Consider the following 23,071-nt stretch of genomic DNA (forward strand, 5'->3'; position numbering starts at 1 on the left):
TTACTGGCAGAAAATAGGGAAAACTTGAAACAACTACTGATGAAGGTTAAAGGAGAAAGTGCCAAAGCAGGATTTGAGCTGAACATCAAGAATGCATAATTAATGATTACAGAAGTACACGACTTAAAGGTTGACAGTGAAAGGTTTTCTATTCTTTGGCCCAATTATCAAACAAAAGAGTGACTGCAACGAAGAAATCAGCAGGAAATTGAGACTTGGAAGGGCAGCTGCCACAAACCCAAGTCCAACTCAGGCTTCGGCTGACCTTCCCCTACTGAGGTAAAACTTGTCCTCTTTAAGCCTATGAAGCTGTATATTGGGCTGGGAAGCCTCTGGTAGCGTGGTTGATGTTAAGCTTCAACTTTCTTTCTTGTACCACCCTTAGGAAATATTAAAAATGGTTACCCAGCCAAGTCTTAGTAGGGGACAGATCAGGGGTTTGCGCTTCCCTTTAGTAGAAACTGGCACACAAGGCTTGGGGAGGTTCAAAAGGTAACAGAAGGTTTATTTACAGTAGGTTAAAATCAAAAGGCAGGTAGGCAGATGTTTGAACTTAAGTAACAGAAGGGTTTTTATACAGCAACTTCACTGGTGTGAGGCACAAAACACTTGGTTTAACACTAGGTTGCTGGCTTCTTTCAGAGGTTGACACTGCTTCACAAATGTTTCCCTGTTAAAGCACAGACACAACACGACTTTCCCTCCTCTCCAGAATTAAGGGTGCTCCACTAAGACAAACCCTTGCTAGATACTGGGCAGGCGTTATAGTTATGAGCTATAACCCTGTTCCTGGCACTGAAGGGGAGACTCCTTTATACCCATTTCCTTGGCTCTCTATAATTCCCGGATCTCTTGAGTCTAAGTAGGAGTTAGTGATGGTTTTCCCCACTTTAGTTCTATGACTAAAAGTGTTTCACAAACATTATTTCCTCTCACAGAGGATTCTCTGGCTGACCCTCTCTGATCTAAAGCCAGGCTCCAGCTCCCTTTCACTCTCTTGTTTTCTCTCCAACTTCAACTGACAGCTTCCCCAACATTCCATCCCCAACTGTCATTTCAGGCTAGCCCCATGGGAGCGGCGGGGGCGGGGGAGGAAACATGTCGATCATACTTTCACTTCTGGAAACCTCAGCATCTGAAGCTGAGTCCGTCACAGCAGCCATGAAGGAACTACAAAAGATCCTAAAAGATAAGGATCACTAGGGACCAAGATCAAGATAATTCATACTACAGCATTTATCATTAATGTGTATGGATGTGAAAGTTGGAACAATGAAGAAAGTGAACAAAAAAAGTTCAGTTACATGAAATGTGGTGCTGGAAGAGCGTTTTTGTGGATACGTGGACTGCCAAAAAAACCCTAAGTTCTAGATCAAATGAAGCTTGAATTCTCCCTAGAAGCAAAAATGAATAAACCGAGGCTACACTTTGGACACAACATGAGAAGACAAGACTCACAAGCAATAATGCTAGGAAAAGCTGAAGGCAGTGGGAAAAGAGGAGGACACAGCATGACATAGCTTGATTCAATAAAGGAAATCACGGCTTTATTTGCAAGATGAGAGCAAGGCAATAATAGGATATTTTAGAGGTTGTTAATTCATAGGGTTGCCATACGTTGAACGCTACTTGATAGCACATAACACACATAGCATTTGCTAAGAATAGTGAATAATATGATCAAAATTTGTTCTCTCCAGTTTGCATTTTGACAAGGTATCATAAGAGGGGAGGAAGACAGAGACAGAAAGTGCAAATCAGTTACTTCTACTCATTTATAATTAAGACGTTATTCAGACTTTCAGGCACATACAGAAAATTGAAGAGAACATATTCAAAGGTTCAACAGTGATCGTTCGCACCCCAGATATTTACATCTGCAGCCATTTTTGTCTGCTTGCATGCATGTATTTGGCAAACATTTACAGAACAGCCCTAAGCAGAGATACACCCTTCTAAATCCATTGAGGTCAGCAGCTTTGAAACGTATAGACTATTAATGTATGAAGTGGCTCTGATTTACCTAATATTTTTCCATTTCTAAATGGATAGCATGTATGGTGCCATTCATTAGAATCTCTATGGCTTGTGGTTGTCACAAGGACAATCACAGGGACAATTGTGGTTGTCACAGGGACAATGGCACTCAGTGGGACCAGATTAAATTTTTCCACAATCTCCACAAACAGGAAATCTAGTGTCTGTCTGGTGTCAACCATCTCTTTTAAGGATGTGCATGTAGTTGCATCACAGTGTATGTAGCTTTAGGTGGTAGGTGCAGGGTTCTTCTCTACATTGCATCCTTTGGTGTATCCAGGACCTATTCACACATGGATTGAGTTCACTGGATTACGACTTTTTTATGGACTGAGTGTCATCACTAATCTGTTAATAGCCATTTTATTTCATCTGTACAATGTTTAATTTGGCTTTTCTTCTGCTGCTTTGCATTTCCAAAACTGTAAGATGATAAAAGGAAATTACTTTTAAGTAATGTTGCAGTGTAGCAAAATAGTCAGATTTACTATCAAAATATATGTTTCATAAGTCAGGCGTATTTTTAAATGTTACGTTTTATGACTCAAAAACTTGGTTTTATTTCAAAAAGAAATATAGCGGCAGACAGCCATCTTTGTCTGCAGTAATTAGTTTTTAATAATGTAAATGGACACGGGTAATGACCCATTTTACAAAGGTAACCTTTATAAACATTATATTGCGTTAATTTAAAAAATAAAAATCCCTGCTGTAGAGCCTAAGTGCTTCCAGATGAGGAAATATTTGGGTTGGAGTCAGAGCAATTTTTTTTCTTCCTAGTTGGGAAGAATCTAAAACATTCTCTAAAATATTGCTGTGATCTTCAAAATGTTTAAACTGACTACTCTGCACCTTAGTCAACTTGCATTCTTCTTGCTCTTTCTGTAATATTTCATTCTTTTACCAAGTAAAGTTGTTTAAAATAAAATAAATGTGGAATTACCTCTAAAATGAGGATTGCCTTTTTGCAAAGATGATAAAGCATTGTGTAGAGGGAGAAAGAAAGCTGTGGCTTAATGGTAGAACACTCACTGGGCTTGCAGAAGGTCCTAGGTTCAGTCCCTGGCATCTCCAGTTACAGGATCTCAGGGAGCAGGTGTTAGGAAAGACTTTCTTGTGCCTAAAACCCCACACCGCTGCTCCCAGTCAGGGTTGCTTATCCTGAACAAGATGGACTGGTTTGACAGCATAATTGTAGCCCTCTCCTTTGATCCTTCGTGGGAGAAAGGAAGTGATTTGGCTTTTAGATTTCTAGCCTTTCTGTTGACAATACTCAGGTAGGTAGCGGCATTTCCATGTCATTTGATATCAGAACCTCATAAAAAGATTAATATATCCCTGCTATAGAAATAAGAGAGACAGGCTGCAATCCTAAGGGACTTTCCCTGCTGAATAACATGAGGATTACTTCTGAGTAGAACTACTTAGTATTGCTCCTACAGAGGCCTAAAGATTGGCCTGTCCAGTACTGTCTGATTTGTGTTTTTAGTACTCCATGATCTCTAGTGTGGCCATGATCATCCAGTGTGGCCTTGAAATTCATTGTGGGATTGATTACTAGCATTTAAATAATCATAATCAATATATCTTCAACATGGCCTCATTTGTGGTGACTTCAGGTTTTCCCATCTGCAGTTCTCTATGGAAGATTTGCCAAATTGCCCTATCATGAAAGAACCTGCCCATGCAATAATAGGGAACCAGAGTAGATTGCTTATATTTTACTCCAATGCAAATTTTATATCCAAATATGGGAAGTGTTAATTAATCCTATTTTGTGTAATAGACATGGTGTCCCAGAAGTAAGGATTGTTTCTTTTCTTTTATCAGATCAGATTTTTTCTTTTATCAGATCAGTGTCCCCATATTACCCTCTCATGAGCAAGATTTCTTTTGATTGCTATGAGAATTAGGGACTATAGGATATACGTTCAGATTGTATTTTGTATATTTAAATACAGGTTTGTTTAATTTTATTTTATGATTGACTGACAGACTTTTCTATAAACCCGAGAAAAGAACCAAGTTTACAGAAGGACTCATCTGATGGGTGGGAAGAAAAGAAGGAAGCAGGGATAGGGGAGAGGCTATGGGGGTTTGCAGGAAAGGGAAAGAGGAAATAGTGTGGAAAATGAGATGCTCTCTATAAGTTCCTGTGGGTCCCTCTTGTAATGATCTGATGGCAAACATCAATTTCTTCACTTCCTGTCAGAGGATGTAATGTAAGAAATCTGTTTCATATGGTGATCTACATTTTGTTGAACACAGTTGCTGCAGACCAAAATATAGATACACTCTTGCCATCAACTTTTTAAAAGCAGATTTGAGTGAAGGAAGGCAAACGGTAAAGACACCGTTTAGCTCTTTTGTCTCTAGCGGTTGTTCCACTTAAAATGTACTTCCAGAGATGCATTTCCATCCAGCGTAGAAAAGATGCACATTGACGTGTTGAAAGGAAAAATGTGTTTGGATTGTTATATGCATTCTTCAGGAAAATTTTGAACCTGCTGTCTTCCAAATAATTTCCTTATTGGACCAAAGTAATGTTCCTGTGTGCATCTGTGAAATCCTTTCCTCTGTCATTCATTTTCTTATACTATCACGTTTTAAAAGGTAAAATAGTAATAATTCATTGAAGAGCAATTTTTAACCTCTGCTCACTTACTTGTATTTTAGCTCTTCACTTGCTAGAGAGAAATGTTCATATAAGGAATACGCCTCGCTTCCTTCCCAGTCTTTCAGATGTATTCTAAGCATGTATTGCTTCTGATTTGTTAGTTGAGAAACCAACTCATTTCCCAGCCAGTGTTCCCCAGAAGGATTTCCAAATCCCTGTAATCAAATTGGATATTAAAATATATCAGTTTTGTTGTTCTTTGAAAAATGATCAAGTTTAGAACATACAGAAAATGTAAAATAATTCTAATTCTTAAAAAGAGCCTCTTGTATGCAAACCCCTGCTTAACTAAATTGGTAAGATTACTGGTTTTATCCAAAGAAAGTACAGTATTATTCATATCTGAGAACTGTAGTTCAGTAGAGCAAGTGCTACCATTTATAGCAGCAAGATAAAATCTGTTCAATATAATCAAGTCACTTTAGATTTGTATCAGTGGATTGCATCAAGTCATTCTGCCTTACCATCTTGTATTCCATCCATGTTCGATCAAAGTCTACACTGCCATCCGAGCGTCGTTGAATAACTGTCCAACCTCCTCCACTGGTCTCCATATCACAATATGTCTGTCCGAGATAAGCATAGAAATTACACACATTTCACAAAAATGATCTTACAGAACTCTGTGTCTGTGGCCATGGGAACTTTATTTTTCACCTTAGTGCTGGGACTCAAATATGTTATTTGTTACAGAAATGCTGTTGAAAATCATGGCAGAATTAGGCTGCTTGAATACTAAAGGGTACTGTGTAGGTAGAATTACCATATTGAGTATACAGGTTTGTATACAAAGTGCCCCTAAACAGTTCACACATGTATAAAGAGATGGACAGTGCTGTACCAACCATCTTTTTGGAGACGGGAAAGGGTGGGGATTAACTGTACGTCACTGCCACAAAAGGTGATCACCAATCTTAAAAAGCTAGCAGCACTATCGGTGGGAGAAGATACTTTCATTATAGCCTCCTGCTGCACATAAGAATCCAAGGACTAGAGCCTGTTTATTTAAGTATTTTGTTACAATAAAAACATATTTCTGAAGCAGCTACAATTATTGTATAAAATCTGCCAACAAATTCTATATCCTGTTGCCAATTTGGGTTTCCAAAATACTTATGTTTTTGTTTTTGAAGTCTTTTCTCTGTTGCTTGTGAGAAAAATACAGCAGCAGCAAACTGAAAAGCAGTATTTGTGGAAAGAAGGCCCATATAATTAGAGGCCAGATACAAAATCTAAGGGAAGATAAAGCTCATGATCTTTAAAAAGAAGAAGAAAAAAGCATGACTATTGTTAAAGAAATATTCGAGGGGTTATTTCCGAGAACTCTTCAATTTTTCTAAACAGAATTGTTTAAAATATTTTGACTACTAACGGGAATAATTTAGGATTAAAGAGGGAAAAAACGTGTTCTGTCTTTTTCAAGTGGATGCTTTGTTTAAATTTTAAACAAACATATTATTCACAAAATTATTGCACTAATCAGAGCAGCCTTTTGGAAATTTCATTTATATCCTATCCATTCAATGAAACCTGAGTCAAAAGTCATAATCCTGAAAGCCACAATGCCCAATTATATTTTGGCCCTGTGTTTCTCAAACAGCAGCTCTCCATGTCACAAAGCATATAAATCTTAAAATTTCTGACTTTTGTAATATAGCACCAGGGAGAGCATCTGGGGGAAAAGATAATCTCACTGGTCTGTCCCAAGGTTGCTTGTAAAATACAAGTATAATGATGCTAAATTTTTTTCTTATATATAAACAAGATTGCACTAACAATAGTATAATATGTTATTTCCTGGACGAGAAAGTTCAGCAATTTGGGGTTTGTTTGTTTTTTACATTATGCTTTCTAATGAAAGCTTGGAGGCGAGCAAGATAACTAATGTTAAGTTGGCCAGAAGTATTTATTTATAAGTCTCCTGAGAGGTCAGAGTGAGTTTTAACAGCAAAAGATCAAAACATAAGCAGTGGCAGTCTGGCAAAGCAAGAGACTATTCTGTTTTACTGCTTGAGAAGATACCTCTGAAAATATTATTACAGTGGAATGTGTATAATAATTTGAAAACCTTAGTTTTTCAAAAATGTCATCAGTGGGGCCTCTAAAAGATAGGGAGTTATTCTAGAACTTAGTAATTCTATGGCTTCTCTGGGCTAGAGCATCATCTGCCAGCACTGCTTCTGTAAAAATTCAGTTTCAAAGGAGGCTCCACACTGTTAATAGTGCTTGATGGATTACCTTCCAAAAGCCAGGATAATCCATTCAACTTCTCCTTTGACAAATAAGGGTTAGTATGATGAAGTCTAAACACTATAATCATTGTACTCCATGCTGCAGGTCTGGAAATAAAAATCATGTCATCAATCATACTGCCTAATTGCTGGACCAGTAGCGACCCTGCTTTTCATTGGTTTTAAACCGTTCTTTTTTTATTTTAGCAGCACCATAGTGGTGTGTAAAAATCTGCTGACAGCTTGAAACGTATTGCTGCCAGGTTATACATATTGTGTATATATAGCTATATATGTCCAATATGGCATATTGGGTGGTTTGTTAGAACTTGACTTGAAAAGAACATTAAAGTCATTAGTGCAATAAAGCAAGCTTGCCAAATGGAGAATATTTAAACTACAGCGCTGACAGTAGCTGCTGTGTAACTTGCTTGAATGTTAAGCAAGCTGAAATGTAAATAAACCAGGGCAATATTTTGCACCAGCACCACCCGGGATTTTTCTTTCCCTCAGTAATCTTGTACTAATCTTATTCATGTACATACATGTTGAAACTAGATTTATAAATTTGGAATTAGGGCACATTTAACCAACATTGGCAGTAGTCAGGCATAGTAGTGTAGTAGTCAGAGTGTTGAACTAGGATCTGGGGGATCCAGGTTTTCATCCCCACTCTGCCACGGAAGCTTGCTGGGTGATCGTGAACCCATCACACACTCGGCCTAACCTACCTATAAGGGTTGTTTTGAGGATAAATGGAGGAGAGAACAATGTAAGCCACTCTGGGTCCCCACTGAGGAGAAAGATGGGGTATAAATGAAGCCAATAACTTTTTAAAATGTTGATCCATGAAAGAAGGGAGAAGCCACCCAAGGAGTGAAACAGATTGGAGGAAGTATATAATACCGCAGTTTCTTTCTTGTTCTAAAACCATGGTTAGCTGTTGAATCTTCAGAAGCCCAAATGTAGACTGAAGATACCATGTGTGATTTGGGGTGGTCCAAATTGGAAGGAATTTCTTTTGGTTCTGATTGCTAAATCATAAAGGAGGAAGCTTAAAAACTGGAATTTCCTTCTCACTGGGTGATGTTAGTTATCTAATCACAACTTTCATACTCACAGTTTGCCAAAAACATCCAGATTCTTTGACAAACTTAATTTTAGAAACAACCAGTTCAACGTTAGTCAAGTAGTCGAAATGTTGTTTCATTTGCCTAGTTTAATCTGTTAAATTTATCTTAGTACAGCTTTAGTAGGTTAATGCAGGACATTCCTGTATTTTGGAATAGAATCTGAAAACTGTAACCCTTATACTCGCATTCAGTCTGGAAAGACTTGAACACAGATTGAAAATTGGGAGGCCTTGTATTGATTGATGCCTTTTCATGCCGTTGCTTAACTAATGTGCATAAAATCTGTATGTGTGTGCATATTTGGGAACCTTGCACAAAGTAAGGCTGTGGATATGTGCCTATGTAACTCTTTTTATGACTATAAATGTGTTCAGAAATAGACACTGGAAGTAGTTGGGGCCTGCCACTACACTCCTGCTTCTCCCTTCTTGAGTTCTGTTTACCTAGGCTAAGCATTCTTCTATGACATTTCAGTGCTGTTGGCTTAGGTCCCAATGTCTTTTCTGCTTGCTGAAGAAACTTCCGCTTGTAGATCATGGGGATAATTCCCAACTATTCCACCCATCCCACTGCAGATTCGCAATTCATCCTCACGTTGTTCCCAGAAACAAAATGGGAGGGGTTTCTCCAGGAGCAAGGAAGTTTTGAACATTTCCTTCCACAAGCACTGCTGCACTCACATAATTTAGAATTGGTATACAAGTCTCTGTTTATTTCTTACTCTTTTCCAAATAGGAAATTACTGCTGGGCTAGTTAATGGTGTGACTTTAGAACACCTTAAATTAGTAGTGTGCGATCTGGGTCTGGGGTTTGGGAAAAAAGCCGAATTTTAACGAATGCACCTAAATCTGGCATTCCTGGATCAAATTAAAGAATCCTGGATCCAATCTCTGACCCCAGATCAAGACCTCCAGATAAATCCAGGTAAATCTGAGAGTTGCAGCTTCAGCCTCTTCGCTGGCTGTTTCCCTGGCATTTCCCATGTTTTTTTCGAAGAGGAAAGGGCGGGGGAGTGATGCAGAAGGAAGGGAAGGAGGAGTGAGTGGCCAATCCATGCAGGAGCTCTCCTTGTGTGCCTGGTTTCTGTGAATAGTACTGGTTCAGTTGGGCTAAGTTGCATCAGTGTCCCTTGGTTCAGTTTAGTTTGGGTGGAATTCTCTGCTTTGACAAAATTCTTTGGTTGGATGTTGGTTCCCTTGCTTTACTTTGGTTCTGAGGGGAATTCCATTCCCTTGCTTCAGCTTGGTTGTGGTGGAACTGATGATTCTCAGGTGTGATGCATTTGTTCCCTTACTTCACTTTGGTTTGGGGGGAATACCATTCCCTTGCTTCAGTTTGGTTCTTTGGGACTTCCTCTGGGTTGAGCTTTGATTTGGAAGTGTTCATCTAACCAGTGACAGCATTATCCCTGTGATTTTTTTGCCTACGAGCCAGCTTGGAAATGTTCCTCCATAGGAAACAATGGAGAGTGGCTGGGGGCACCTTGTTCAGGTGCCCATAGAATTGGACTTGGAAAGTCTTTAGAGGAGTAGGCGCCTTGGAAATCTGGTACACTTTGCTTAAAAAATGACCACAGATAGCAACCTCTTAGGTTTCCTCATAGAGAATAATGGCTGGATAAATTCAGGTTTTTCTCATCTGTTCAAATCAGATCAGAGAATCTTTTCTGGATCTCAGGAATTCTGAATTTTTTGGTGGTCCTTGAAACCTGGTTCTGGATTTCCCTGATTTTTATTTTACTTTTTGTTCACACCCCTATCTTAAACCTCTAGGACTCATTCTTGGTTTTAAGAAAGTGCTTTATTCTTGATAAATGTAACATATACCTTTTTCTCTTCTCCACTATTAGGGACTGTTAAAGTGTAGATTCCACTGGTTGAGAGTCCTGATTTGAATGCTTCTGCACAGTCTTTGAAGCTGATCTGGTCTTCAGTTGGCACCAAAGCGTTTTTGGATGCTAAAAAATAAACACACAAAAACCTATAGGAAAATGACTAATGTAGCTGCAAACTTTCTAACACCTACCACAAGGCTCTCTTCAGACTTATAGTCTTAGCTGCGACTGTTGCTTTTCTCCATAAGTCTCTCCTTTCCCCTCCCCCTTCCCTGTTTGCTCCATGTTTGTTTTTCATTTTGTTTAGTAGTTAGGGTTCATAAATTTAGTTTGCTTAAAGTGCAGAAAACGTACGTCCAGCTTTTTAATTGTTTTTCCACACTTCTCCATAGTTGACACTTTTAGAAGCATTCTTCTCAAATCTGGCAAAAGTTCAGGATTTGTTTCCACACTGATGCTGAAGCCAACATACTTTAACTTGTTTACTTATTTGTGCACAAATTTAGATAACATCACCAGAAACATGCAGCTTTGGAAATTTTCTTAAGGAAATGTTTTTAGACCTTTCAGGACTACCAACCCTTCATTGATAATCTTTTTTATAGATTTTTTTTTATTTAGACTATAAATGACTTAAAAGCTATAGATAACTCTTCATTGATAAATGGATCCCCTTGCAATTTTTAAAAGTATGGGATTTACCACTGCATTCTGTAGGGAAGATCTCATGTCTGGGAAACTAACTAGGGGAAGGGGAAGGTAATGGTTCAGTGGAGAACACCTGCTTGGCATGAAGAAAATTCTGTCCCCGTCACCTTCAGTTAAAAGATCTCAGGTAGCAGCTGTCTGAGACCCCAGGAAGCAAGTGAAAGACAGAGTCTTGAGTCAGTGGGCTTCCCCTGTATAAGAAAGCTCCATGTGTTCATATGAACTAGACTTAAATCACCAGAAAGCCTCCTTGAAAATTCAAAAAGCCAAAATTGTGAGTGTTTCAGTTGCCTGCAGAAGGGTCATTTTTGTTCCTGCTATTCAAATCTTGAAAGAGTTAAGCTCTACCTCCTCAAAGGGTCAATTCTAATGCTAAGGAATAACCAGAATTGTTTGTGGAAGACATTGGTCCTCTAGAATTGCTGTCACAGGGTGACCCATAAGCTTGTCCTTCTTAACCACTGCGGTATGAGATTTAACACCCACACATGAAAGTACGCTAACCAGACTTTACACTGGCACCGAACCTCAGGGTAGCTTTGGCTCTCCATTCCTCTCTGTATACCCACATGAACAGGGATTCCAGTTGCAAGCAGGAGTAAAAAGCGGACCATTTCTACATGCCTGGTATAATTTTACTTTCTGCTAAGAAAGAAGCTGAGGGAACTGGGGAGGTGATAGAGATGAGGTATGTCAACCAAGATCAAGCTATTTCTCACTAGCACAACAGGGTGTTCTGTTTTCACTTACGGTTTGGTGTAGAAATCATAAAGAACAAGTTCTGAACTGTCTCCTTCAGATCATGTTGCTGTTTTTGGAGAAATGAGTTGTTGGATGTGGCTGTGACCAGCTGTTTCTCTAGTTCTTCTATTATGGAATTTTGTCTGGACACTAGTGACTGTAGCTTATCTTTTTCATCCTTCATTGATTGTAGCTGAAGTGTGTGCTTGTCTTCCATGTCGAGGACTTTTTTTTCTAAAAAGCTAAAAAACAGTAGCAAAACCATTGAGACTGGTAAAGCAGTTTCATCTCCCTTATAAAAAAAAAAAATTGTTCAGCCAAGGAGCCTTTGACAGTCCACTGTAGGTCCTGTTCAGATGCTGTTTACTATAGAGAATATTCTGTGTGGTAAATAGTTTTGGACTCCAGTGTGGGTTAACTACAGCAATATTTTGGAGATCACCAAGACTTTGAGTATCCTCTGCTAAGAAAATTGCAATTATTTGCTCAGACAAGCTAAATTCTGTGTGGTACATAAATTATGTTAACTGAGCAGATATTCATAGTGCCTCTTATACTGCATAGTGCTATATTATGCCTGCCTGAGGAAGTCAGGAGAGCTCCCACTCTCCTGGCCTGCCACAAACTATGCAAAACTGAATATTCAAAATGGCTTTTCACACAGATAGAAGGGCTGTATTGTAGGGAGATGATCTCAAAGAGATGCTTCACTAAATAGTTAGGGACCGTAGACTTCACCACTCTGTTGCCTACTGTCCTATCTGCTGCTTTAAGTACATGCTCCTGTGTACTACCTGTTGCTTTAAGTATGATCCTACTGGGTAGTTCCATGTTGTCTAATACCAGTTATAGAATTACTTATGCTCTTTTTCAGCATTTCGTCAACTCTGTATTGGGTTATTGCTAATATTATGTCTTTGTAAACTTGCATTTATTTATCCTATGGCATTGTTTATTGAAGTGTCCTTGATACTGACTGTGCTAATCTCACACTATGTAATCCGCCTTGAGTCTCGGTGAAAATGGCGAACTTTAAATAAATAAATAGTGTCAAGTCCCATCCCAAACACCGATACAGCTAAAATGACCATATATGTTCTAATATTACTCTGAGGAATAGATGGTCCTTTTTTACTCACTCTGTTTTTTTGCCACAAATATTAAAATCTTTTACGGTGTATATTCAATACAAAAGTTTCCTTTTAACTATTTGTTGCTTTTTTAGTAGGCAACAGTATTCTATTTGGAATATTCAGATGCTGTTCCTACTGTTACCACAGTCAATGACGTTGTAAAATTACATCCCTGTTTACTCTGCCCCTCTTGGGTAAAGAATATTGTTTGTATAAAACAAACCTTGCGGGAGCGTACACAAATATAGCTGGATAGTGAAGACAAATGTGAAAACATGCCCTTTCACCCCTATTCTAATGTTTACCAGAAATGAAAAGTTCTTTCAGCATAGGGATCCTACTGTACATTTTACTGCATATATAAAGGCAGATTGTCCTGTGATTCCACACTTTTAAAAATTGAAACAAAGATTGGGTTTTTTGTACAGTGTAGCTGCTGAGATATCTGAGAACAATGAAATGGAACAGGTGGAGCAGTCATCAGTAGACATGGGCACGATTGGAATTACGGACTGAAAATTGCCTCGATTTTGGCGTTTGCGCCATTGGGACTGGGCTGATCGGTTCCGTCCACGGCTCCCGGTTCAGCACTCGGGCGGGGCGCTCTATTGGGTCTCGATCGGATCGATCGGTTTACGTTCGGGATTGCAGTCTGCAGACAGTCTGGCGCCAGCCATCTGTTCCCAAGGGAACGGAGCCCCGTGGAAACGGAGCCTGGGGAATGCCGAAGCTGTTTGCCGTCCTTCTGTCGCCCTGGAAATGCGAATGGAAGCCCAGCTTTCCTTGATCAGCAGGGCTTCCTTCCAACCACGGAGCAGCCAGAAAAGCGCACGCCCGTCTCGTCCATTTGGGAGAAGAGAGGGGAGGGCGGGGGAAGGGGGTGTTCTTCTGTAGCCATGGGCACTCGAATCTCATCCCTGCAAAGCCTGAGAGGCAGCTCTTATGGCCAAACACAATCCTCCTGCGTAGCAGACCCAGGCTTTATAAATAGCCATGTGCTGTGCAACAAAGTTTCACTTTCTGCTCACGGGTGGAGTGGGACAGAGGCGAGCTCTCGCTTGCCGCTTTTGGAGAGAAAAAGCACGAGAGAGAGAGAGAGGGAGCTTTAGCTTTGGGCTTCAGTGGATAGGGAATTGGGGAATAGGGAGCTATCTCCTCTGGTGTCCCCCCCCCCCCCCGTGACAGTACCGGCACACTCCCGTGGGGACAGACCTCCCCCCCCGCCCCCTGAGGGGAGGCGGCTCGCTGCTGCCTCCACGGGCCTCCATGCCATCCTCCTCACCCACCATTCCTTTAGCACTGGAAACCGCAGGGCGCCCTCACGTGTCAGCCTTCCTAATTCCCGATTCTGTATCGGAAACGGGACTTGATCGGTGAGGTTTGGGTACCTGGGTTCAGTGCCGCCGCAGAATCACAATCAGCTAAATCGGGATTATTTTTTGGATCGTGCCCATGTCTAGTCATCAGCTCACTAATGAGAACTTAGAATTGGTAAATTTATAGGAGAATAAGGATGGGTGCTTTTCAATGACCAACTGGAAGCTGAACAGAATACTTATGGAGAAAACCAAGATTGCAGTTTGTGTCTTTGCACCAGTTGGCTAAATGTGGTCTCTACTCAGCAATAAATGTTAACAGTGCTGTTATTCAGTTGTCACTCAAATATTTCAGATAAATGAAAAGAAATTTGGGATCCTTTGATGTTGAACACTGAATATGGAAGCAGTCAGGGATCAAGTCCGACTCTCAGCAAATGGAAAGGAACAGTTTGGCCAAGAATATAACCAAGTGTTTATTTCTTTGGTGGATGAAAAATGACAGCAAATTTTTGTGGCATCCAATGCAGCTGGAGGTCTCATTTTGAACAGCGATCACATAAAGCTGTTCCACTTGGGAATGGCGAGTTTCACTGCATAGGAATAGCTGGCAATATCTCGTTGAATTATGTAGGTTTTAATAGTGCTTTAAAAATGAATAGAGTAGCAACTCTGCACTAATTGCTTCGTGCTATTGAGGAAAAAGTACAAAAAAACCTGATGGGACTGTTAGCTATCTGATAAAGGGAAATTCTTTTCAGTTCTTATCACCAGTAACAGCCAGGCTAGATGGCAAATCCTGTTGGTTCTAAAGGAATTTTTCTTGTCCTCTGAATGAAGAGGCAATTCCCAAGCCAATGACTGTAATGCGTTCAGAATGCATTGATAGTCTTTTTGTTCTAGAAAAGGTATGCTTGTAACCAGGCTGGTATACATTGCCCCTTGCTTATTTTTCAATATTGCTTTAGAGGAATCCTTTTCCAAAATTATATTAATTTGTGAGAGCTGGTATGGTGTAGATAAATCCAAGGGGAAGTTGTAGCAAAATTACACAGCAGTCAAGTAGCACCTTAAAGACTAATAACATTTATTTCACCATAAGTCCTGACTCAAGAATGCTCATGCTGAAATAAATAGGGGTGGTTTTTACCCCTATCTTAGGACTCCAACTGGGCAAATTTTGAAGCCATCTTTCAGTCCAAGGAGCCTTCCTCCAACTTAAAGTGGCTGTTCTATTGGAGAAGACTAGAGAAAAGCTCCTTGGAGAGGAGGGTTTGATCCATGCTACCCTGCTTTCCAATGTAAATATGGTTTAGAGTGTCCGACTTTGATCTGAACGATCAACTTCAAATCCCTCTTCAACCACGAAGCTTGCTTGTTGAGTTTAAGGCAGATGTATGCATGTGCTCTCCTTTTCTACCTAACCCTACCTCACAGGATTTGTGAGTATAAGATTGGGGGGGGGGGGGAGAAACCCATGTATGCCATTCTGAACTCCTTGGAGGAAGGGTGGCATTAAAATGTAAGAGATTAGTTTTCATAGTGATAGCCACTATTTGTGAGTGAACTGAAGAAAGAAGCAAGCTCAGAAGAGGGTTTTTCATAAGGATCAATTTTGTATAAATCGCTTAGCTGAAGTAAGCTGGGGAACACTTGGTCCTCAATTCAGCACTGACTTTATTTGTACTTCTCACTTTTTTGCTGGGACCCAAGTTCATGCACATTGTGCTTCACATGTATACAACTGCTTCAGTATGAAGGACGTCGCTCAATTTTTGTCATGTTACAGAAACTTCATGCATACCAACAGTATCTTATATCATTATGTGTTTTAATCCTTGGTCCATGTCTGTCCACTAAAACAATACATAGTAGGATAGCAAAAGTACTTGTTACCTGTTTTTCTCTTGCAGTTTGCCTATTTCACTTGTTTGATCCAGAATTTGTCTTTCTAGTCTGCTGGTTGAAAGGGAATGTGCCAGAAGTTGAAGCTCCAGCCTTGTTGTCTGATTCAATACCTGTAGGTTTGGGAAATGAGATTTTGAATTACATTTGCAGATTCAAGCTCACTTACAATTTAATCATATTCTAAAATACAAGCTGTCAAACAAATTGAAATAAAGTAGTGATGTGTTCACCATGCTTAATATCTGTCCCTTTAAATGTACTTCCAAGCCTAAACCTACCCAGCAGAATTATTGTGCCCTGACCTGGATAGTCCAGGTAGGCCTCATTTCACCAGACCTCAGAAGCTAAGCAGGGTCAGCCTTGTTTAGTAATTGGATGGGAGAGAAAGATAGGGAGAGGAGAGAAAGATAGGGACAGGGACAGGCCAACCCCAAGGCAGGGCCTCACAGAGGGAGGCGGGGCAGGGGGAGCCATTGGCTCTCCTCCTTTTCATGCCTTGGGGCACCTTGGGAGGGAGCCTGGTTTGGTGAGTCCAGGGTTTTCCTTCCTCTGAGGGCTGCATTATGTAGCCTGGCAGGCGGAAGCCAGGAAAGAAGAGCAGGGCTACTCCAGAGAGCTGTGTGGAGAAGGAGAGAGCTGGAGGGAAGAGGGTGGAGACAAATCCTGCCTCTTCTCCAGTTTCTGAAGTCTCTTCCCCTGCTGGGCTGCAAATGGTGTGCAAAGAAGGGGAGGCAGCCTTAGACTTTGGTCCCAGGGTGGCAGAGCGTGACACCTTTATTACCTTAATGAGAGAAAATCCAAAAATTTTAGAGGCTGTTAACTGTGAATGATAGTTCCTTATGCTTGTATCGTCACTAGATTATGCATCTGGTATCTAATCTGGCAAATTTTACCTCCATACAAATACATCCACAAATATAGTTGTCTCAATCTGACAGTGATTTTCTGCCATTACAATGGCTTTTTTCCCCAAGCTGCCACTCTTTGCTTTCAGATTGCTATGATAAGATCAGTTGATGGACATGTGATGATCTCTGGCCTAAATTCTAACTTTGTCTCCTAGTTGTCCCACTTTGGGCTACAGTACCAGGCCTTTCAGCAGAATAGTTACACTTTCCTTTGCTGGGGAAAATGTATATGATAATGAATGAGTGGCTTTTTTAAAAGTAGCTATTAAGACTCGATTCTGGATATTGAAAGAAGTACATTTGTACACGTTCATCAACCATGTATAAATTACTGCAATTTGTTCCAGTGATTGTGTTGTAGTACTGAAAGAGGCTATATCAACATATAATCTAATGGAGTTTTAGAACTGTGTTTTGCTGGTGGATGCACTTCTATGAGTGAAAAAGAGAGAGGAGTTTTTGACAGTTCCCCTTTGCCAGACTTCCATTTTGCCCTCATTCTGTTCCCAAGCATCCACTGCCTCCAGGTGCGTGATTTCAGAGATCAGGGGGATCAGGAAGTTCATGTCCAGGATGGCACCATTCTACCCATGAGGTTGGATCCAGACTTCATTTTCCATCGGGGGAGCGGTGTTTATCTTGTCTCCACAAAATGCTGGTCTTGGGCAACGGGGTCCAAAGGAACAACATGAGTGGTGGTCTGTAGTAGGAATTGGTGGAAATTGCCTAGTTAGTCTGGATCCAACCCGTGATAAATATATGCAGGCCTCCAAGAGTCAACTGCCTGCGTCTCTTGGTGGACTGCAGTCAGTATCAGCCACCTAGGATGTTCAGCTGGTTTCATGATGATTTGTGTTCCTCTTTACCACAGCTCATGGGTCACAGTTTTGTCCCAAATTTTAAAAAGGAAACTATAGCTAAAAGACGCTGACTCCCCTGAGATTATCCAATAAGCCTGTGGTTAACCTTGTTTCTGAGTCCAGTATTCTATAAGAGATCATCAGCTTGACAGTCATGGTTAAAATTCCAGTATTTTATCATCTAGAGACAAATTTCAGCATGTTATTTCTATTAACTGATGGCAATGTAAAAAATAAACAAACATGAAAATGTTGTGCTGTGTTAGAGGGATAATTGATTTATAGGGGCATGAGCATTTCTCACCAAGAGCCTGCTTTAAAAGATAGTTTGCCATGTGATCCATTGTTTTGTACTCTTTTGAAATTAATTTCATATTTCATAGGAAATGTCTCCTCCAGTGTGGTCACAGTTTATATAGATAAGAACATTAGGGGGTTTTTTTGGTGGCCATCGTGTGTGCGCATACGCGCTGCTTTCTGTTGTTTGTACTGAATCATGCCACAGTTTGTTTTATCTGCTGCTTGTGCAGGTTCCGTTTTAGGTCCCAAGAATGGCATCTCATCCTAAGAATGAGGAAGGAGAGCTGTCATATGGAATGTTGCTTTGCATTACAATTTGCTGCGTGTCCTTTAGTCCGTATCACTTTTTGTCGTTATATCTTAAAGGAACTGTTTTAATTCATCAAATTCTGGCTTGAGTTGGCAGGAAGAATTTATTACTCACATCCTTCATATTGAGCAATTGCTCGGGACATGATTTCACACTTAACCATATTTTCGAATTGCTGCCAAAAAATTTGGTGTCTCTGAAAGAGCAGTTGTTTAGTTAATCCCCTATGATAATTAAACCCTTTTTCCTAGTTACTGGTACAAATCTTCAGCTTCCAAGCTGAAGCTGGTTATAAAAGCTTCCTTTGTGTAAGTTAGTCTATAGTAGTAAAATATTGCATATGGACTGAAACTGATTCAAAAGGATTTTGCTGTTATTTACTTTTGTCTATAAATACACACTTTTCACTTCTGGAGCAGTAGAAATATAAAAAGCACTCTTAAGTGTGTTGAATATCATCTGATATTGCTCAAAAATAGAGATATAAATTTGTTCTATATAGTGAAATATTGATACAGTAGTTCTTGGCCTGGACTAGACATACAAAGTACGGAGTTGAACTCTTGAGATGGTAGAATGGCCTGAACCACTTCAGTGTGGGTTGTCACCTTTTTAATTGTTCCTTCATGTAAGAACTCCCAGAAAATTAAGAAAATACCCAGCACATTAGGGAGAAAGGTTCTGTCCTAGCCCTTTGCATGCACTGCTAGATTTCTTCTTACAAGAAATTATTAGCATCAGGGAATTTTTGAAAAATCTCACCCCTCACCTTTGGATTGAAGTGGTATAGTCCATTCTGACATCTCATTCTGCTGTGTGTGTAGACTGGGCCCTATACATCTTCTGTTCACCTCACACTTGCAGTCTGAACTGGTGTGGTCCAGAATTCTACTCCTCATTCTGTATAATGTAAGGAAAGTTACTCAATTTTATGCTAATCTAAAATGTTCAAATCTTTTCCAAAGCATTTTAAAACCAGTTTTCTGATTAGCTCTATGCTAAGAAAAGAGCTATGATCCTCAATTAAAGGTCTGAAAAACTATTATAGTGATACATGAAATGATTCATATAAACGTATTTCACATTGTGAGGAAAGTAAAGAACTTGCAATGCATTTATTATTTCTGTACGTTTATATTGTTTGTTCAGTAATAACTGTGGTTACTCCATAATAACCACACTTTTGGATTTGACTTGAGATCTATAACAAGATGATTTTTTTTCCAGTTGCAGTATGGGAACCTCTCTGTTCTCCTTTAGGAACCACAATTGATTTGGGATTTGGACATCAACTTGAAAAAATGTAACAATTTATTTTTCTTTGTAGCTTCCTGTTATTCCCTAGCCTTTCTCCCACTCAGTTCAACCTCTTGATTTATCCTGCAGTTAACAATTGAAATGCTAGCATTTATGCAAGTTTCCTCCCAGACAGTGAAATCTTATGTAAGGATGCACAACTTGGGCCTCTCTGACAACTATTTGAGTCCTGTACTGGGGCCACAGCAAATGGCAGCTAACTGGGGGCTGGATTTGGACACAGGTTGAGATCATAACTTGCATATGGATCAACAGAGTCTGGCTTTGGCCAAATCACTCACTTCCACCTAGTTTCATTTGCCATTTGGTAGGAGGTGGGTGGAATAGAAATAACAGTGACCAACTCAGCAGGACTTCAGTAAGGCAGAATGCCAAGACTGCAAATCAACTTGCTATAGTTCATCTCCCAGGGCAAAAATTTGAAAGTGCTGTAGTGGAGCAGGAAGTATGTATAATCTTCTCTTTCCAATGGTATTCCTTCTTTTTCTGATGCCTGGATATTGACCAATTGTTCCTGTACAACCCTCTCCTTCTACCACAATCCTCCTTCATATATGTCCATTTGGGAGTGGCTTGAGGGAATTGGCAGCACTGCCCAAGCTTCAAAAATTCTTCTCCATGTCTTCTGTGCTGTCATAGGGTTGGATCCAGCAAAACATTTGTGGAAAGGACACAAGTAGGGGTATGCAGCAAAAAAAAAAAAAGTATTATTTAGGTCTGAGTATCAGAAACACAAATATTTGGTATTCGGGTCCAAAAATACCGGTATAGTATTTGGAATTCTGGATATATTTGTTCCCATTATTCCATACGAGGAAATCTTTCTGGGGGTCTGGAGCAGCCATTTTTCAAGAAAACTGTGATAAAATTGCAGGGAAGCTAGATCTACCTATCCACTAGAGACCCCCCGCCCCCAAATCCAATTCTACAGGCTCCTGAACAAGCTACCTACAACCACTCTCCATAGTTTCCTATGGAGGGAAATCCAGGACGCACTAGCCAATAGCAACAACAACCAATGACCAAAAGCCTCCCAAATCCCAATGCAAACAGAACCAACAAAGCCCAGCAGAAACAAAGTCAAACCAGAGAATCCCATCAGAACCAAACTGAAGCAAGGGACAGTGTTACAAGCCCACCAGAACCAGTGTCAAACCAGCTGAGCAAGCTAATAATCCCAAGGCAGCAGCCATACCTGTCAATGGCATATGGCAAGCAAGCATCACTGACACAGGCATGCACAAAGTAATGCTGCCTCCCTTCCTCCTCCTCCTATTGCCTGGGAAGCCCACAAAGGGAGTGAAACAAGCTGCTGCAGCCTTTTAAATGAGAATCTGAATATTCCTAAATATATCTGGATAATTTGGCAGTGTACCTAGAGATACCCAAATAATTCCAAATATTTATTTTGGGGGTATATATTCCGTATTCTCAAGACAAATCACATACCCCTAGATGCAATCCACAGCACAAGGTCTAGTGCAACCCATAGTGATCAAGGTATTGACCTGATCAAAGAATACTTTCCACTATGTCTTGTGCATGTGAAAAAGAAAGTTTGGATCCATTAGTTTTACATTAGTACAAGCAGCCCATGTGGCAGTGGGATCTAACATACTGAATCATGTTGGATATCGCTGGGCTGCTTTTTGTCAGTCACCTCATAATGGAGCTCTGGAAAAAGAGAAGGTGGGGATCTGGTAGGATCCAACCTTTAACTTGTGCTGTAACACCACCATCTAATTGCCATATCCTTTGAGGCATAAAAATGTAAACTGAATGCTTCTCATGTAGCTATAGAGGTAACGTTTTCTAGGGCAGAGAAAGAACATTAACCCATGAAATATAAAGAAAACCACTCTTTAGCTTTAGAATGACTTCAAATAGACAGTTTCTACTTACATGTGCTTCAACATCTGTTAATTTGCGAGTCTGCTCAGCTGTTTGATTTAACAGATTGGTGCCAATTTCGATCATCACTGCTGTTTGATTCTGCACTGCATTCTGCTGGATCTCTACCATTTCTTTTTTCATATTATCCTGGATATAACTTTCAAGCTGAACGATAGAAGAGAGAGAATGTTTATGATTTTGTGTTGTTTTTGTGTGCAAAATGCAAATATGTTCTGGGCAGAATGCACAGCATTGCTTAAAACTTCAGATGCTTTCACTCCACAGTGTGTTTTTATTTTTATCCAGCAAGACAAAGTAGGTCTCCAATGGCAAGCTAGTAATTAGCAACCATAGGTTTATGAGACACCATGTGGTCTCCCAGTAGCCAATGCAGTCATGAGAAGGATATACAAAGGAACTTGCTATAGATGTAGAAGTTGCTAGAAACCAAGGCAGAGCGGTGGGAATTATCTCGCTATTCTCCATCTCTTCGTCAAAGTGCCTCTCTAGTAAGCACTATATACTAATCAGCATTAGAAGTGGTACCCAAGGTTAAGAGTCGCATCCTGTAGCTGCTCTGGACATGCTATTAAACTGAAGAGCAGTGAAATGGGTAGTGGTTATTTCAAGACTTGGCTACATGAGTGCTTCCCGCCATTGTTGCCTCCATTGGCGCTGCACTGGTGTTAGCAACTGTGGGAGTATTGCTCAAGAGATGAGAGAAGACAAAGGCATATGGGTTTAGTCACCTTCCTGAATCAAGAGTACAAATCTTTAAAAGTATTTCATCCCTACATTGTTAGGGTTTAGACAAGAAGTCTGGTATGCTCTAACAATGCTGTTTGTTACGTGAACCTTTCCGACAAACAAAAACATAAAAAGCAAGGCTGACAAACAATGTCTTCCTTCTAGGAATACAAAAATAACACCTGTTTTGAAGTGATCTCAAGGCCTATTCTTATAACAAGATTGAGTAGCCAGTGGCATACTCACAGCTTAAATGAGTTGCTTTTAGTTTAGGTGTAAATATTGATAAGTTAGCAAATCATAGAACTTTCTTTATACCTTGATTTCTCAGGCATCCCCCCACCTTTCTTACACTTCTACAAATTGCCCAACAACACTTCTTCCTTCAGTCAACTTCTGGGCCAGCTTTACGGTTGAAAGTAGCTCTCACTTTGCTACTCTTAAGTCTAGTTATCCAGGACAGCATCGTTCTTAAAAGGAAATAAGCGAAGATTATGTCTAAGTATCTTTCCTGTTTATAATAATGGACAATCTTGTCCCCTTCTTTCTTTATTCCTTTCCACATTGTCACATCAAGGTGCCTTATACTGAATCAGAGCACTGTTATATCAAGGTCAGTATCGTCTACTCTGGCCAACAGTGGCTCTCCAGGGACTCAGGAACAGGTGTTTTCACATCACCTCCTGCCTGATCCTTTTAAGAGGAGATTGAACCTGGGCCCTTCTGTAGGCAAAAATGTTGTTCTGCCAGTAAGCTTTGGCCCCTCTTTCTGCATCAATTTAGAATCAAGACTTCAATCTCTCCTTAGAGCAGGGAGATTACTTCAGCTCTGTTAAGTCCCATACATTTATATTATTTGAATGCAGTCACACTTGTGTATGTAAGAAATGTGAGCAATGTATTTTATTTCTACAAATTTGCATTATTTTGAAATGATTCTCAGATTTTCCTGCTTGAAACGTGACCCTTCATAATAGAATTCTTGAAGTTCTTTGGATGTTGGAAGATATTGTTTAG

At 40.1% G+C, this 23,071-nt stretch overlaps 2 protein-coding genes across 2 annotated transcripts in view; one reads left to right on the plus strand and one right to left on the minus strand.

Annotated features, from left to right (window-relative positions):
- The window catches only part of MCPH1 (microcephalin 1), a 137,809-nt gene that overhangs the window by 59,298 nt on the left and 55,440 nt on the right, over positions 1-23,071 (plus strand). The window lies entirely within an intron of this gene.
- ANGPT2 (angiopoietin 2) overlaps positions 1-23,071 on the minus strand; it is a 48,958-nt gene that overhangs the window by 5,268 nt on the left and 20,619 nt on the right. Inside the window, exons 2-7 of the mRNA XM_054980138.1 lie at positions 21,317-21,472; positions 15,708-15,829; positions 11,372-11,604; positions 9,906-10,036; positions 5,179-5,280; positions 4,703-4,869 (exon numbers count right to left, since the gene is read on the minus strand). Coding sequence (XP_054836113.1) covers positions 4,703-4,869; positions 5,179-5,280; positions 9,906-10,036; positions 11,372-11,604; positions 15,708-15,829; positions 21,317-21,472 — 911 coding nt within the window. The remainder of the gene's footprint in view (positions 1-4,702; positions 4,870-5,178; positions 5,281-9,905; positions 10,037-11,371; positions 11,605-15,707; positions 15,830-21,316; positions 21,473-23,071) is intronic.

The sequence above is a fragment of the Eublepharis macularius genome, chromosome 1, assembly GCF_028583425.1.
Source record: "Eublepharis macularius isolate TG4126 chromosome 1, MPM_Emac_v1.0, whole genome shotgun sequence".
Taxonomy (NCBI): Eukaryota; Metazoa; Chordata; class Lepidosauria; order Squamata; family Eublepharidae; genus Eublepharis; species Eublepharis macularius.